Below are 15,817 nucleotides of genomic sequence, written 5' to 3' on the forward strand. Positions count from 1 at the left end.
TACTTATCCCCCTGACTGTCATTCTCTCCCAAACAACCACCAATGACCTACTAACACATGAGCCACTGTCAGAACCCACTTGCTCTTTATACTCTTGCGTGGCGAAATATGAATGGTTTTGATTTGAAAATAAAAATAAGCACGTAACTGTATCTGTTCAAGAAATATAAAACTATTTTCTTCTCCTGCGTGCAGCCTCAAGAAAGCCGTCTGCTCTATTTGTCGCTCGCTCCAATCTCTGCATTTCCTTTACTCTCCAAAGTCCTCTCTCTGGACTGCGTTATTTCTCACTTTGGACCGAAATACGTCTCAAGGTGTTTATGTGCGTGTAAGTGGTCATAGTTTCCTTTTTTTTTTTTTGTGAAGTTTTTTTTTAAACCAGTGCTTCACAAAAAGCCTAATCTTTGCTTCATTTTTTTGGTGTAAATTTGGTTTTTTAGGGTTTTTGAGGGTATGAGAAGAGGACACTTGTTTTGCTGAGGTCGGAAATTTTGGGTTTTTGATGTGATTTTAATTACGATCCTATCCACTTTTAACTTCTTTGCTTTTTCTTGTTTGATTTTGATGTGGGCTAGGGTATTTTTTAGCTCTTCAACCTCAAGTGCTGTTTTTGCATAATCAAGTGAATATGTGAAGTGGGTTTTTCTTAGATCAAGTGATTGCATTTTTATTTTTATTTTTTTTGGTTTAAGTTGCTTGCAATTTGATAAATTGTTCTTGTGGATCTAAGCTTTGGAGGGTAACTCACATGCATTGAGAAAATCTCTGTTGTAGTTTGCTATGTGACGCTTGAGATGATGGAGCTTAAACAAGTTTTGAAGCTTTTAATGGTTAGGATTAAGTGTCAACTTGTACCGTGGCAAATTTCTATAAAATGTTATGCATGTTTAAGGCATGTGCACTTTCGAACAGAAGCGCTGGAGTTATTTTTTACTGAGAAATGCATAGGTAGCTCAGAAGGTTTTATTAGTACTCACGTATAGATTAACGTTGGACTTTGTTTGATAGGATTTTTGTTTTTCAACTAAAGTTTGTTGCTATTGTATCTTTTGTGGTTCCGTTGAAGATTATGATGCTGTGTGCTTTCAATTTTACATTTTTTTTTCCGTTTAACTTCTAGATTAATTATAGCAGGAGATAGTAGATTTATTCATTAAGATCACAGTTCATGAATTTTCTTGACTTAACATCATTATTGCTGGCACTCATTCTTGTTATTGAATGAGAATAGATGATTTGAATGGTTAATTTGTTGGTATATATGACTCCATAAGTGAACCGTATTCACTCCCATGACCATGATATGAAAGGTATTTAATATACGTTTCTTATTATTATATTATACATATAAACAACATATGGATCTAGTCTTTACAGGTTCACTTTGCCGTGTTCCAGTGCTATTTTCTTCCTTTAGCTTCATGCCCCTGAATTGCACGGTCAAACAGTTGTTTCTCAAATAGAAATCAGCCTGAGCTTTGTTTTCAACTTGGCAAATTTGGTCGTCAAATGCTATATCTGTTGACTTTTAACTGTGTTGATCTTGATAGGAATATACAACAAGTACTGATTATCTTTGTTATCATATATTAATATCTTACTAGGTGGAGACAATGATTTTGACAAAGCAATATCGTTGCGTACACTCCTCCAGCTGTCAATGCATAAAAGGGCATCTAAGTGAAGATGTGATTTTTTTAGTGTTTCAACATCTGAACTGGAACCCTAAGTTGATTGCTACTCTGTCGTGTGTATGCAAATGGTTTGATGATCTTGCCAAGCGAGTATTGTGGAAGGCATTTTGCCGAGCAAGGGCTCCAAAGATGATGCTTGATCTGCAGTCCAGTGGAAGTCACAGCGTTGATGGGAATTGGAGGGCACTTGGGAAGCTGCTTATTTACTGCTCAGGATGTACCAGGGGTGGCCTGTTTAATAATGTTCACATTCCTGGTCATTTTGTTTATAGGACTCGGTTTTCCAGGACGTCAGGGAAGAGCTTTCTTTTGCCACAGTGCAGGACAGATGTATTGTATGTGTCTGACCCCTGTGAACATCTTGACCAAGGGGATGAAGGGGATGTAGGATTTTTCCGAGGAATTTTTAAGTCATTCGCAATGTCAAAGGTCCGGACAATGCTGATTAAAAGGGGGGCCCAGCTCCACCCAACCGAGGTGTGTCCTTATTGCAAAGCGAAGTTGTGGAGCATGCAGCAAGCTGAAATGATTCCACAGAGTGCCAGCTGCAGACTGGGTGCCTATGACGACTGCATTGAATATTATGTGTGCCTCAAGGGACATGTTCTTGGAATATGCACTCTCTTACCATTGTCTGATTCCGAGGAGGTTTCTGAGCTGGAGTGAGTCAGAATACATGCAGGTACCCTCCTTTACTGAGTAATTTGCTCTATGTTAGAAAGGAACTGAGATAAAAATATAAAATTCTGGAGTTTTTGACTGTTATGAAAGAGACATCTTCGATTTGTCATGAACAACGAAGTAACAACCTGTAAGACGATATACAGTGTCTGTGGTTGTGCAGGCATGGAAGAGCATGCGTTTTCTGTTGAGAAATTAGATGCTACTGACTTGTGAGGTATTTTACGTGCTTTTCCTACCCAGAAATTTCTACAACTGACGGTCCTTTTTTTTTGTCTTAGCAGGCTTGGATTGTTTCTTGTGGAGTGAGCAAATGTGGATGAGAAGGGATAGGCTAATCCTATATTGCCCTGAAGCTGTAACCAACCCTCACAATTCTCTTCTAGACTTCAACGACATTGCTTCCTGTTCTTGCTCAGGTCAGTTGTTTCATAGAGAAGGGCTGGAGGCTGTTGCTGACGAGCTTATCATCTGTTACTTACTGTGAGCGTGTAATACTGTGTGCTTTTTATGTATGCCGATATTTGTACTTTCATGGCAGATTGGTAATTGCAATAATTCACAGACCCCTGTTGTCTATGATCGATCAGTTGCTTTACCCTTAGATTTTCTATGAAAATCTTGATACAAATTAGAAGGTTCAACCTCCTGTATGCCCTCTGCGGAGGATTATATTCTGCTTCCATGGCATAATTTATATTGGTTCCAGTGAAGGATGGAGTTCGTGTGTACAGCTTGAAACTCCACTGTGTTCCTTGTCTCTCCGATTGTTGTAGAACTGCTCCGCCGCGGGCTGGGAAGCGGCTGGGTCAGTTTTTCTCAATGTAAAAAAAAATAAGAATGCTGAGGGATAAGAAGCAAGAAAAATATGAGATTAATGTCATTAACTTATTTTGATTTAATAGGTGTGGTTGATTTAATAATATAATTAAAAAATAGATAATGATTTTAAATTAATTTAATGTTTGTTAATATTATGAAAAGATTTTCTCTTAATATTCTTATAAGGTATCTGATTAAAAATTAAATGAAAATATCATAATTTCATATAAAATAAAATGATAAAGAAAGTTAAAGTTTAATTTTTAGCAAATTAAATATTGTATAATAAAATTAAATTAAAAAAATGAAAGAACTAAATTGAGACTGTTCAAGGTAGTTAATTTTTTTGTAAAAAGTAAATTGAATAAAAAATAAAACTCATTCTAAATAACATAAAATAAATATGAGACTTGTAAAACTAAGATAATTTAAAAAATAAATTGAATAAAATAACAAATTCAAATCCAAGATGACACTGTTGAAAAATATAACTGAAAAAAAAAAGATTCAATCTGAAAAAAAAAGATTCAATCTGAAAAAGATATTGAAAAATCCAAGATGACACTATTGAAAAATATAACTGAAAAAAAAAGATTTAATCTGAAAAAGATATTGAAAAAACAACCCAAATAAACCTAGATAACTCATTAAACTCAAACTCATGACTCTGAAATGATTTCACTGGAAAAAAAATAAATAAAACATATAAAGTTTAATTATTAATCAACTCAATATTTAAAAATAAAATTAAAATAAAAAAATTTAAAAAAGTTTGAAGTCAACTCAAGCTAATTTTCTAAATTAGTAAATCATGTCATGAGGCATTGACTAATTTTATAAAAGACAAATTCATAAAAAATACAAAATCAAATTCATAATCAATAAATTATTGAGAGATGAAATTGAAAAAATAAAAAAAAAGATAAAAGACAAAAAAATAACAATTAAAAGAATGAAAATTAAATTTGATATAAAAATAAAATCAAATCAAATATACGAGAGATGAAATTGAAAAAAAAAATCAATTAAAAAAAACAAAAAAACAAAAAAAATAATAATTACAAGAATAAAAATTAAATTTGATATAAAAAAATGACAACATCTTCTAATTTTCGTAGACTAGTGTGATTCTTGAAAAGAGGAAAAAGAAAAGGAGGGGGAGAGCATGGGGTGACACTTCCAAAGCTATTGTGAAAATCATTGTTTCACCACTCGAAACTCTTCATGACTGCTTGAAAATATTGAAAAACATAACTGAAAAAAAAAAAAAGATTCAATCTGAACAAGATAATGAAAAAACAACCGGAACGATTTCACTGGAAAAAAAATAAAAAAAACATAAAGTTTAATTATTAATTAACTCAATGTTTAAAAATAAAATTAAAATAAAAAAATTTAAAATTTTTTTAAGTCAACTCAAGCTAATTTTCTAAATTAGTAAATCATGTCATGAGGCATTGACTAATTTTATAAAAGACAATTCCATAAAAAATACAAAATTAAATTTACAATCAATAAAATATTAAGAGATGAAATTGAAAAAATAATAAAAAAAGATAAAAAACAAAATAAATAATAATTAAAAGAATGAAAATTAAATTTGACATAAAAATAAAATAAAATTAAATATACGAGAGATGAAATTGAAAAAAAATCAATTAAAAAAAATAAAAAAATAATAATTACAAGAATAAAAATTAAATTTGATATAAAAAAAATGACAACATCTTCTAATTTTCGTAGACTAGTGTGATTCCTGAAGAGAGGAAAAAGAAAAGGAGGGGGGGAGCATGGGGTGACACTTCCAATGCTATTATGAAAATCATTGTTTGACCACTCGAAACTCTTCATGACTGCTTGAAACTTATGGACACCTCCCACCCATTGGTAAGTTCGTTATATCTATTAGCCTATTTGACCTGCTTGTTTACTCCATTCCCCATATATATTTTTTTTAATTTTTATTTTGATCACTTAACACTTAATTATTTTAAATAAGCTGAATTTTGTTTTATTTTATAAAAACAAGCATCAACTGAACTAAAACATTTCCCTCAGTATTGCAAGATCTCCGTATCAAAGCAATTAAAACAAACTAGTCAAATCCCAAGTAAAGCCAACATGAAGGGATCAATTTGAAAGGAAAAAAAAGTTCAGAAACTGAAATTGAAAAAAAAAGAAACATGAACCCCCCATTGACCGTAAAAATCAATCCATGATGTTAGCCAAAAAAAGGGATTGGATATTCCTTTAAGCTTCAAATGTGGTTCTTGAAGGTCTAATTATCTTAAATTAATTAAATTGAAATTGGGAATTAACCGTGTGATACATTTCCTCGACACCTTGAGATTCTCATATGCACGCATAAGAACAAATCATCAAATCAAAGCAATGTAAAAGGATCAAAAAAGAAGAAAAAAATTGAAGGACCAAAGCATAAAAAAAGGATCAAAAAAGAAGAAAAAAAATTGAAGGACCAAAGCATAAAAAATATAAGGGACCAAATAAAAGGGAAATCACTGTAGGAATGAGCAGTGGATTCATTGATAACTATTAGTTTTTTTTTTCAATAATTATAATTTATAATAATAGGAATTTAGCGTATCTTCTTATTGTAGGGCTGCTGGCCTGTCCTCTGGTTGAATTTAAGTTTTGCCATATGAAAATGGATTCCTCTGCTATGCCATTTTCCAAATTCTTATAAGCGAACCAGTTGGTTTACTATTGATACTGGACACAGAAGGGACAAGAGCTCAGGTTGACTTGACAAAGAAAATGATCCTTCTCCCCATTGTTGGGTTTTGAACTGTCTGAGTTCAGACAACCTTTTTGCCCTTCTCATCATTCCCCTATGCAACGAGCGTCTACGAAGAGATGCGGCGTTAAGGGCTATTCCTAAGCTCCCCAAGATAGAAAGCCTAATGCGGCATACCGGGTTCATTTGAACAGGACTGATGTTAATTAAATTGCGCTTTAGAAAGTTGTCCCCGAATTTGTTCATGGTGCACAAGATTGGCACAATTTGAAAGCGAGCCGATCGAGCTGTAAAAAGAATTGGTAACGAAATTTAACAGAGCCCTCAAGTTACAAGATGTCTGGATGGTTTTCCCTGATATGAATAATAGGATAAACAAAACAATCTAATAATCACTTTTTAAGGAACTGAAGCAGTAAATCTTGTTCTTCTTCGAAAGAGAAACGAAGCAGTAAATCATCAAAGCCTTGGTTTCAAAGTCCATATTTGATCTAGAAGACTTGTCTCAATAAACTTGGTTGCATAAGCAAGCATTAAATTAATTATCTTAAGATAACGCAAAAAACGTATAGCTGCATGTGATTAACTAGCTTCTTGTCATAGATTAACATATAGTATGCAGTAAGTAGCATATACAGACAAGGATAGAGTTATATCTCTATTGAATCATAGTCTGCTTAACACCAGCATCCTCTGCTTCAAAGTCCAATCCTGAAATGCTCATCCTCCCAATGTTAACTGCACAATTTCAAACTTCAGCAAGTTGATTTACAAGGCTTTTCAAGCTCTAAACAGTTCACATACCGCCTTGCGTAAACCAAATGCTGTAAGATTACTTAAAGAAGTTCCAAGTTTGGGACACCATATGTCAACGTGAAAACAAGTATAAGAATCAATACGTCATTTGGGTTCCAAGGAACTTGCCATGACCGTAATTCAATATGTATAATTCTGTCCCTTCTGTTAAATTGAGGATGAGAGTGATCAAGGACTCACACTTGTGCAAAAATGACACGCAGTGAATTTGACTGTCTTTTAAAGCATCACAAATTATTTAAGCTTGTTCTGGAAAGTGAATAGTAATTTGATATGGAATCAGAAAATTTTGTGACATTTAAATGCTGTGACACTTTTTTCTGTTGAAATTGACATGAACACAAGCTAAGTTTGTTTTGCTCGTCAAACAAAACTATTATTTGGCTGAATCAGTCAAAAGACAGTTAAATGCTGAATATGGTGCATATTTCTTGTAATGCCGCATAGGGGTTGATGTTTACTGCTTGGGCTAATAAAAGATTCAAAAACTATCCAGTGGGAAGTAGGGTCAGATAGAAAAAAATTACCAACAGCATCTAGCCCAGCCAATTTTGGCATGAACTGCTTGATGTGGTCTTCAGCTGCTTTGTCAGCTTTCAGTGTCTCACACTCAAATGAAACATGAATCTTTTTCTTCCCATGCTTTTCTTCTACCATACCTACAATATCCTTTTCCCAGCTGTTACAAACAGCATATGACATGTTAGTGCAATCATTCATCACCGAGGGTCTATATCTGAACAGAGAAACAAATCCCAATTTCTTAATAAGAGATGGATCTAGGAGCAAGGTCGGAGTGAGTGATTAGAGCTGTCACAAAATGCTATCAGAATCCAGCTTAAATAATTCAATAATTTCTGAGGAACACATGGTAGTTTATGAACTATACTTGAATTAATTGCTAAAAGTAAATCAGAATATAGTTTGTGTAAATCAGTAATCACTAATTACTGGGATGAGGTTTATCATTGACATTTTATCCATAATCCAATTGATGAAACATGTCACACTTGCATGCACAAACTAATTGTGGAGCACAAGTACAGAAGATAATAAATTTGCATGAGTTAAAACAAACTTAAAAACATCAGAAAGTTTGTTTTTTAAAAGAAAAAAGTAAATAAAAGAAAGGAGTCATGAAATGGAACTGATTCCCATCTCAGATGTTAATCTGAAACTAACAGTAAATCCCAGATGGCTTACCCATGAGCTTGATCAACATTATGGAATCGAGCAGCATCATGGCCTTTACACTCAACTACAACAGCTTGTTCTTTCCCACTCTGTTATAAATTAGAGACAACCGAAACAAACAAAAGGGTGGTTACAACAGCCCAGAAAAGGGAAACGAATTACAGGAGGAAAACGAAGAAACAAACACGCCATACGTTGAAGTCAACAATTGTAAGTTTGATCAGGCGATAATCCTCTCCTCTGCTACACTCCCTTTCACAAGCTAATTCTTTTCACCATAAAAGAACTAGTTTAGAATAGGAAAATAATTCACGGAAACATATCAAAAGTAAGTCTTTATGGAAAGATATTTTTACATCAATTCTTACAGAAGATGGCCACTAAGCAAATTTCTAAGATCTAGAAACATTCTAGGCAGGAGAAATTATTACATAGACTCAGTTTTTGTACAAATCAATCATGTTGGCACATCAATGGTAATATGTCCAACCTGATATGCCCCAACATGATTCATTTGATCTAATAGACCAGGTCATGAAAAAATATCTCCCCAGCACGTGTAAGCACTTGGATTCACTTGTTATTTGAATGTCAAAACACTCAGAATGTCACATGTATACATTTCCTTCTCATAATTTATAGGTTATAATTTATATCATCATTGCAAGTTCAAACGCAGGACTCCACTATGGTGCGACTGGTGACTACCATCAGGTAGTGCAATGAGTGATCGAGAGCATCAAATGAATTTGGAATGTTAGTACCACATATGGAGCTGCCAGAAAGTCTTAACAGCAATATAATTTAAGCCAGAATGTGCATTCAAATAACCAAAAGCTTCAGTGTGACTTTACAATTCTAAATAGTATTAGTTTCTTCCCGCATGAATCATAAAAGAAAATAACTTGTTCTTCTTTTTCGTCTTTTCACAAATCAGCCAGAATAGAAAAGAGAAATTAGCAAGAACCAACTATTAAGAGACATGTTTCGTATAATTTTTAGCATCTTTATACACTGTAAATGAAGACCTCTAAAAGCACTAATTTTCGCTGATGCATCTATAATTTCTCGCAAACAACACCATGAAAACCAATTTGTAGTAATACTATAAGACAATTTGAGAAATAAATATTATTGACTAATAACACTCTTCCAAGTTCCAAATATTCCCTCGCACCCAAAGTTCTGGCGGATAAAAGACTTGAAACTTTGGTTTGTTTTTCTCTTTTCCTGTCCATAGTTCAAGTACAGACCTTGCATCCATTTTTTTTTTCCAGACCGGTAACACTTCGTTGACCCACTTAGGCATAAACATACATTTAAACACATCCATATACATAGTGAGGTGGGGATTAGGGGTACCAGTGCCATGAAGACCATAGCAAATGGAGTGGGGCAGCTGAATGAAGTGACCGGAAATGGACCCAGATGGCAATAATGCTATAGAAGCCACTCCTTCCTTCACCGCCTCCACTTTCTCACTCTTTGATGATTCCACTTCAAACAGTTCTTCTCCCCCTCCTTCCTCTGCTATAAAACATGCTTTGCATGTAAAAATAAATAAATAAATAAACTTTAGAAGCAGAAATAAAACTATAAACAATTTCCAAAAAGAAAAGAAAAAGAAAATGAACCTTACCCATCAGCTAAAACTTCTTTACGAGAAGAAAAAGACTGGCCCTTTTTTCTTGCAATCGATTCTCTCTTTTCTGCTATGGCCAAAGACAGGGTTTTGCTTTGTTTTGTTAACGAAGGAGTCCCAGCAGTTAAAAGCAAGCTGCTTTTTTCAAGGTGAAAATGAAATACAAAGAGGAACAAAACGATGACGTTTAACATGGTTATTGAATATTCCTTCTATAAAACGGCTCCGTTTGCCTCTTTATACAATAATCTATAAGTTCAGATAATCCTGTATATCTTCTCCCTCTCCTTCTCCTCGTCCGACCCCCCACCCCCCCTCTTTCTCTCTCTCCCTCTCTAAAGCTATTCTCTTTCTAAAGCTATTTTCACTTTTCACTTTAGTGCTTTATAAGATCAGGACTTGCGACTGAACTGGGTCTTCTCCATTTGGTTGTTTCTGAAAGCTTCATAGCTTTTTCATTTCTTACTCTTGTTGAAGTATTGTAAGTGCCCAAGTAGTTAACTTTTGTGGGTTTGATATTTTCGAAACTTTCTAGTATTTTACATGAAAGTAGTTTCCCTTTGCTGGTGGTTTAGTATTTTGAAGCAAAGATAGTTCCTTTTTTTTATGAAAAGGATTGTATAGTGTGTGTGTGTGTGTGATGGAATTGGGATGCTTCCAAGTTGGTTTATTCTTGTTTTAGAGGATTTAGATTGAAGTGAATATTTGCATATTTCTTTTTTATGTTATGTTAGTTCAGTTACGGGAGAATTGTTGAGGAACTCAATGCTAGTTACCATGAAATGGCATGGGCTTGCTTGTCAAAAGGGTATGTATTTTCCAAACAATGGTAAAGATAGAAATTGTTGTAGAAGTTATTGCTGCGGTGGATATGGTTGTTCAGCTATGAAAACAAGGAAAATTCATGCGGGAATATGTGAGCTCAATGTGGTTTCCGTGTCAATGAAGGGCCTTACTTGGTTTGGAAGTGTTCGATTGAAGATGCCTCAGACGGGTTTGCAATTCGGGTCCATTACAATGAGAAATTCGCTGACTGTATCAGGCGTGGTAGCTTGTAATGAATCTAAGTTGGTTTCCGAAGATAACAGACAAAAAGAATTGGTTCGAAGAGGAATAGGCCAATTTGATACGGATCCTCTTGGACAGAAATTACCTCCTTGGGGAATTGTCAGTGACAATTCTGAGTTGTTTTCTAATGTAAAGGAAGAACAAGACTTGGCTGAGAGTGGAAAAGACCAGTTTGACATGGATTCTTGTGGACACAATTTGCCACTTCAGCAGGGATCAGATATTAATAATGAAAAAATTCATTCACCATCACTTATAAACAATAGGGCTGCTGTGAATGAAAGTAGGGTGCATTTTTTAGAGGAAACTGATGAAAATGAGTTATCAAGAAGAATTTTGATGCTCAGTAGATCTAACAAGTTTAGAAGTGCACTGCAGTTGCTTAGGTCCATGGAATTCTCAGGCCTCCAGCCTAACAGACATGCTTGTAACTCTCTTCTTTCTTGCCTTATAAGACACAAACTGCATGAAGATGCATTGAGAGTTTTTGAGTACATGAAGAAAAATGAGATCACAACAGGTCATGCATGTAGCTTAATACTGAAAGTAGTTGCAAGTACCGAGGGTTGTGATTCAGCACTTGATATGTTTGCTGAATTGGAAGCATTTTCCAGAGAGAAGAAGGATTTTGATGTAATTGTTTATAACACAATGATATCTGTTTGTGGCAAGGAGAAAAATTGGGATGAAACTGAAAGAATATGGAGAAGCATGAAGGAAAATGACTATCATGGAACACAAGTTACTTACTCGCTGTTAGTTAGCATTTTTGTTCGTTGTGGTCGGAATGAGCTAGCTCTTGAAGCTTACAGCGAAATGGTTCAAAATGGTTTGAAACCAAGAGGGGATACTATGCATGCTGTTATTGGTGCATGTTCAAAGAAGGGAAATTGGGTCTTGGCTCTGAATATCTTCCAAAATATGTTGGATCATGGGCTGAAGCCAAATCTTATTGCATGTAATGCATTGATTAATTTACTTGGGAAAGCAGGGGAAATCAAACTAGCATCTAAGGTCTTTAAAATTCTCAAGTCTTTGGGTCATGCTCCTGATGAGTACACATGGAATGCATTGCTCAGTGGTCTATGCAGGGCAAATCAACATGTTGATGCTCTTCAGCTCTTCGAGAGACTAAAAAGAGAACAAAATTCTCTATTAAATGAACATTTATACAACACTGCTTTGATGTCATGCCAGAAACTCGGTTTATGGGATAGAGCTCTTCAGCTTGTATGGCAGGTGGAAGCTTCTGGGCATTCAGTTTCAACAGCATCCTATAATCTTGTTATTGGTGCTTGTGAAGTTGCTAGAAAGCCAAAAGTTGCTTTGGAAGTTTATGAGCACATGGTTCACCAGCAGTGCCGTCCAGACACATTTACCTATTTGTCGTTGATAAGAAGTTGCATTTGGGCATCTCTTTGGGATGAGGTGGAGGAAATACTAGATGTAAGTTTATTTCTGAACATTCTATCTTTTTTGTGCTCGAAAACAATTGCATACAAAGATTAATCTAATCTGTCTTCAAGCCTTCACTCTTCATGAACTCCGTGCATTTCTCTGAATTCACTCTAGATAAACTTATTCACATAACCTGGACTCTGTTAAGGAATCAGGAGCATAAAAGATGAGCTGCTTAGCTTTACCGAATTTTAGTTTCATAAAAGTTTTGCAAGTCAATTTCTTGTATTGAATATCCTTTGTAGATGGAGCAGAATAATTTAGTTCCTTATCAATATCATATTTTACCCTTGTAGCTGTGATAATTAACGAACAAGAAAAAAAGAATTTCTGTGAATTGTTGGTCCAGTCTGGACGCTTATATAATTTACAGCTAAATTCCAAGTGCAAAATTTGGTCTTTCAAAAAATTTCTGTCAAACTAACGTGCAGAGCTGACATGGATGAATGACCTTTGTATCTGGACCTTTTCTTGTTATAGCATTGCAAATGGTTCAGAAATAACTGATAAATTTCGTTTCATCTGCAGCAAGTTGCACCAGATGTCTGCCTCTACAGTGCTGCAATCCATGGAATGTGTTTAAGAGGCAAGACTGAATTAGCAAAGAAGCTGCACATGAAAATGGGCAAGAGCGGTCTAAAACCAGATGGGGCCCTGATGCTCCAGAACTTGGAGAAGAATTCAACTAAAAGCAGGTTTTCTACCTGCCGTAGATAATCCACATGGAATCATATCCTTTGTACTGTAACTAAACATCAAGGAAGAGAACACAAATGAACAAGCTTACTGTCGATCGTTGTTTTGACCTCTGCAAATATCACGGGACATAGTTGTGCCATGATCTCGCAAAGTAAATGAGCCATGTCTAGTCTCTAGTTATACAAAATATCCCATTTTCAATGCTCCCTCTTCCTTGATTCTAAAGTTGGCACAATGGTATTAACTAATACTCTAAAACACGGGAAATATCTGTAGTTTTCTTCACACACACACACACACAATATATATATATATATATATATATATATATTGATATTGTTTTTCCTTTTTTTTTTGTTTTTCTCTTTTTCTTGGGTTTTACAGGTTTTTTTCCCCAAGATTATCTTCTTTTTTTTCTTGTTTTGGTGTTTTTTTCAAGTATCTTTGATGATTTTTTTTTAATATTGAACTAATTAAAAATTAATTTTATAATTTTTTTAAAAAAATATTATGAATTATAATAATATTTCTTTATATTTTTATTAATATTTTAATTTTTTCAAAAAATAATTTTTATCAAAAAATTTTTATATTAAGCTGGTTAAAAATTTTATTTGGTAAATTTTTTATTTAAAATATTGTGAATTGTTACAATATTTTCTTATATAGTTTTTTTTTCTACAATTTTTGCTAACATGTTTGACAATTATTTTTGTCGAATTTTTTTAATATTGAGCTGATTAAAAATTTAGTTTTAATTTTTCAAACACGTTTTTTCTATTTTTTTGTTTTTTTTTCAAAATCTTTTTTCCATGTTTTTTTAGAATTGTTTTTGTTTTTTTTTTAATATAAAACTGATTGAGAATTTAGCTTTATAGTTTAAAAAAACAAAAAAATATTATTGATTGATACAGTGTTTTCTTATGTATTTGTTTTACGATTTTTTTTTTATTTTTTTAGAATTTTTTTTTATTTTTTTATATTGAGTTAGTTAAAATTTTAGTTTTGTAGTTTTTTTTAAACATTGTGGATTGCTATAGTGTTTCCTTACATGATTTTTTTGTTATGATTTTTTTAAAAAATTATCTTTATCGATTTTATTATTTTTAATATTGAACTAATTAAGAATTACAATTATAAATTTTCTCATGAAATATTATAGGTTGCTACAATATTTTTCTGTTTTTTTTTTGTTATGATTGTTTCCAAAAAACATTTATTGATTTTATTTTTTTAATATTAAATTAGTTAAGAATTTAATATTATAATTTTTTTCTTAAAAATATTATAAATTATAACAATTTTTTTCATATAATTTTTTTTTTCTATAAATCTATAACACAATTCAAGCATGTCATACACTTGTAACATCGCATGGACGCATAATTAATTATAACAATAGCTAAAACTGCTCAATGCTTGATTGTGCAAGTTTATAGTGAAATGCTTAGTTTTTTTTTTTTTACTTTTTTTAAGTTGTTTTTTATTTATTTTTTATTTTCTTCTTTTTTCTTTGTTTTTTTTAATGAATTTTTTTGTTTAATTTTTTTCTATTTAGTTATTAAATTATAACAATAGCTAAAACTGCTCAGTGTTTCACTGTGTAAGTCCACACTGAAATGCTGAGTTGTCTGTTTTTTTTCTTTGTTTTTTATTTTTTCTTTGTTTTTTTATTGAATGTTTTTTTGTTCAATTTTTTTTGTTAATGTTAATTTTTTTCTATTTAGTTATTAAATTCTCATGATACAGGTTCCGGATTTGAAGAATTAACCTGAATTTTTTTATTTTTCTTTTTAATTAATTTTTTTAAGTGTAATCAATAGTGAAACACTTAACTGTCTTTTTTTATTGTTTTTTTCTTTTTCTTTTCTTTTTGCTTTGTTTTTTTAAGCTATTTTGTTTTCTTCGTTTTTTTTTAATGAATATTTTTTTGTTTAATTTTTTTTTGTTAATATTAATTTTTTTCTATTTAGTTATCAAACTTTCATTATACGGGTTCCTGATTTAATGGTTTAACTTGGATTTTTTTCTAGTTTTTCTTTTTAATTAATTTTTTTATGTAATTTAGTTTATTAATGTTAATTTCTTTCTATTTAGTTATCAAACTTTCATAACACGGATTTTGGATTTGACGGGTTAACCCAGCTAATTCTGGGTTAACCTGTAATTTTTTTTATATTTAGTTATCAAATTTTCATGACATGAATCCCAAATTTGACGGGTTAACATGGTTTGAAGAGTTAACCTAGTTAATTTAGATAATTTTTTTTCTTTTTAATTTTTTTTTAAATTTAGTTTGTTAATATTAAATTTATTTCTATTTAGTTATCAAACTTTTATAACACAAATCCCAGATTTAACGGATTAACCTGGTTTGATGGGTTAGCCTAGTTAATCTAGATTTTTTTTCTTTTTCTTCATTAGTTTTTTTCTTCCTGTAGGTTTTTTTTTCTTTTGAATTAATCTTTTTTTTGTTCATTTTAGTTTATTAATGTTAACTTTTTTCTATTTAGTTATCACATTCTCGTGACATGAATCTCAAGTTTGACGGGTTAACCTAGTTGATTCAGATTTTTTTCTTTTTTTTAAATAGTTTTTTCTTTCAATTTCATCTTTTAATATCGATTTGATTAAGAATTAAAGTTTATGATTTATTTTTTTACTGGTCATTAAATTATTGTGATCTCATGAGGGGATTTTACTATAGCTCTCCTTGCAAAGTATTATTCATCGAAATAATGTTTTGCTTTATTATTTTTTTCTTTTCACTTAATTTTTATTAATTTCATTCTGTAATATTAAATTTTTTTCTTTTTAATTATTTCATTTTTATAATAAGACCTTATAATTAGAATCATATCAAAAGCTCCAGGTTTGATATTGCAACCAAACTAGTTTAAATTTATGTCATACAAGTTTAATATTATAATTAATATTATAAATATAATTTTTGGATCAAGAGTAACAGATAGACCAAATTCTCTTAGG

At 32.1% G+C, this 15,817-nt stretch overlaps 3 protein-coding genes across 10 annotated transcripts; 2 read left to right on the plus strand and 1 right to left on the minus strand.

Moving 5' to 3' along the window:
- The first annotated feature begins 170 nt into the window (after positions 1–170).
- LOC105133505 (EID1-like F-box protein 2) lies at positions 171–3,088 on the plus strand. Of its 5 annotated transcripts, XR_843812.1 has the most exons (5): positions 171–328; positions 441–481; positions 1,605–2,376; positions 2,522–2,592; positions 2,660–3,088. XR_843812.1 is itself a non-coding variant. In XM_011037539.1 (4 exons), the coding sequence occupies exon 3, from the start codon at positions 1,614–1,616 to the stop codon at positions 2,358–2,360; it is 747 nt and encodes a 248-aa protein (XP_011035841.1). In that variant the 5' UTR covers positions 171–328; positions 441–481; positions 1,605–1,613; the 3' UTR covers positions 2,361–2,376; positions 2,657–3,088. The 5 variants fall into 5 exon arrangements, 4 of the variants coding, with proteins under 4 accessions (XP_011035841.1, XP_011035838.1, XP_011035839.1 ...); XM_011037539.1 differs by lacking the exon at positions 2,522–2,592 and having other exon boundaries at positions 2,657–3,088; XM_011037536.1 differs by lacking the exon at positions 2,522–2,592 and having other exon boundaries at positions 172–328; positions 2,648–3,088.
- Positions 3,089–6,444: 3,356 nt separating this feature from the next.
- On the minus strand, positions 6,445–9,743 carry LOC105133506 (uncharacterized). 4 transcript variants are annotated; one of them, XM_011037543.1, is made up of 6 exons: positions 9,602–9,743; positions 9,325–9,504; positions 8,157–8,230; positions 7,972–8,051; positions 7,300–7,447; positions 6,445–6,690 (listed from the first exon to the last, which is right to left on the minus strand). In XM_011037543.1, the coding sequence occupies exons 1-6, from the start codon at positions 9,603–9,605 to the stop codon at positions 6,673–6,675; spliced, it is 504 nt and encodes a 167-aa protein (XP_011035845.1). In that variant the 5' UTR covers positions 9,606–9,743; the 3' UTR covers positions 6,445–6,672. The 4 variants fall into 4 exon arrangements, with proteins under 4 accessions (XP_011035845.1, XP_011035842.1, XP_011035844.1 ...); XM_011037540.1 differs by having other exon boundaries at positions 6,456–6,690; positions 7,296–7,447; positions 9,602–9,739; XM_011037542.1 differs by having other exon boundaries at positions 6,456–6,690; positions 7,296–7,447; positions 9,325–9,489; positions 9,602–9,738.
- Positions 9,744–9,915: 172 nt separating this feature from the next.
- On the plus strand, positions 9,916–13,035 carry EMB2076 (Pentatricopeptide repeat (PPR) superfamily protein). The gene is made up of 2 exons (XM_011037544.1): positions 9,916–12,118; positions 12,659–13,035. The coding sequence occupies exons 1-2, from the start codon at positions 10,370–10,372 to the stop codon at positions 12,845–12,847; spliced, it is 1,938 nt and encodes a 645-aa protein (XP_011035846.1). The 5' UTR covers positions 9,916–10,369; the 3' UTR covers positions 12,848–13,035.
- Positions 13,036–15,817: the final 2,782 nt, after the last annotated feature.

The sequence above is a fragment of the Populus euphratica genome, unplaced genomic scaffold (genome assembly GCF_000495115.2).
Source record: "Populus euphratica unplaced genomic scaffold, PopEup_1.0 scaffold129.1, whole genome shotgun sequence".
Taxonomy (NCBI): Eukaryota; Viridiplantae; Streptophyta; class Magnoliopsida; order Malpighiales; family Salicaceae; genus Populus; species Populus euphratica.

Excerpts from the sequence above, each read along its gene's own strand:
- LOC105133505 (XM_011037539.1), top strand. The coding sequence starts at position 1,614 with ATGATTTTGACAAAGCAATATCGTTGCGTACACTCCTCCAGCTGTCAA.
- EMB2076 (XM_011037544.1), top strand. The coding sequence starts at position 10,370 with ATGCTAGTTACCATGAAATGGCATGGGCTTGCTTGTCAAAAGGGTATG. Across the intron at positions 12,119-12,658 it reads AGGTGGAGGAAATACTAGAT|CAAGTTGCACCAGATGTCTG; the intron begins GTAAGTTTATTT and ends TTTCATCTGCAG.
- LOC105133506 (XM_011037540.1), bottom strand. Across the intron at positions 8,052-8,156 it reads TTACAATTGTTGACTTCAAC|AGTGGGAAAGAACAAGCTGT; the intron begins GTATGGCGTGTT and ends AATTTATAACAG. Across the intron at positions 6,691-7,295 it reads GGCTGGGCTAGATGCTGTTG|TTAACATTGGGAGGATGAGC; the intron begins GTAATTTTTTTC and ends GAAATTGTGCAG.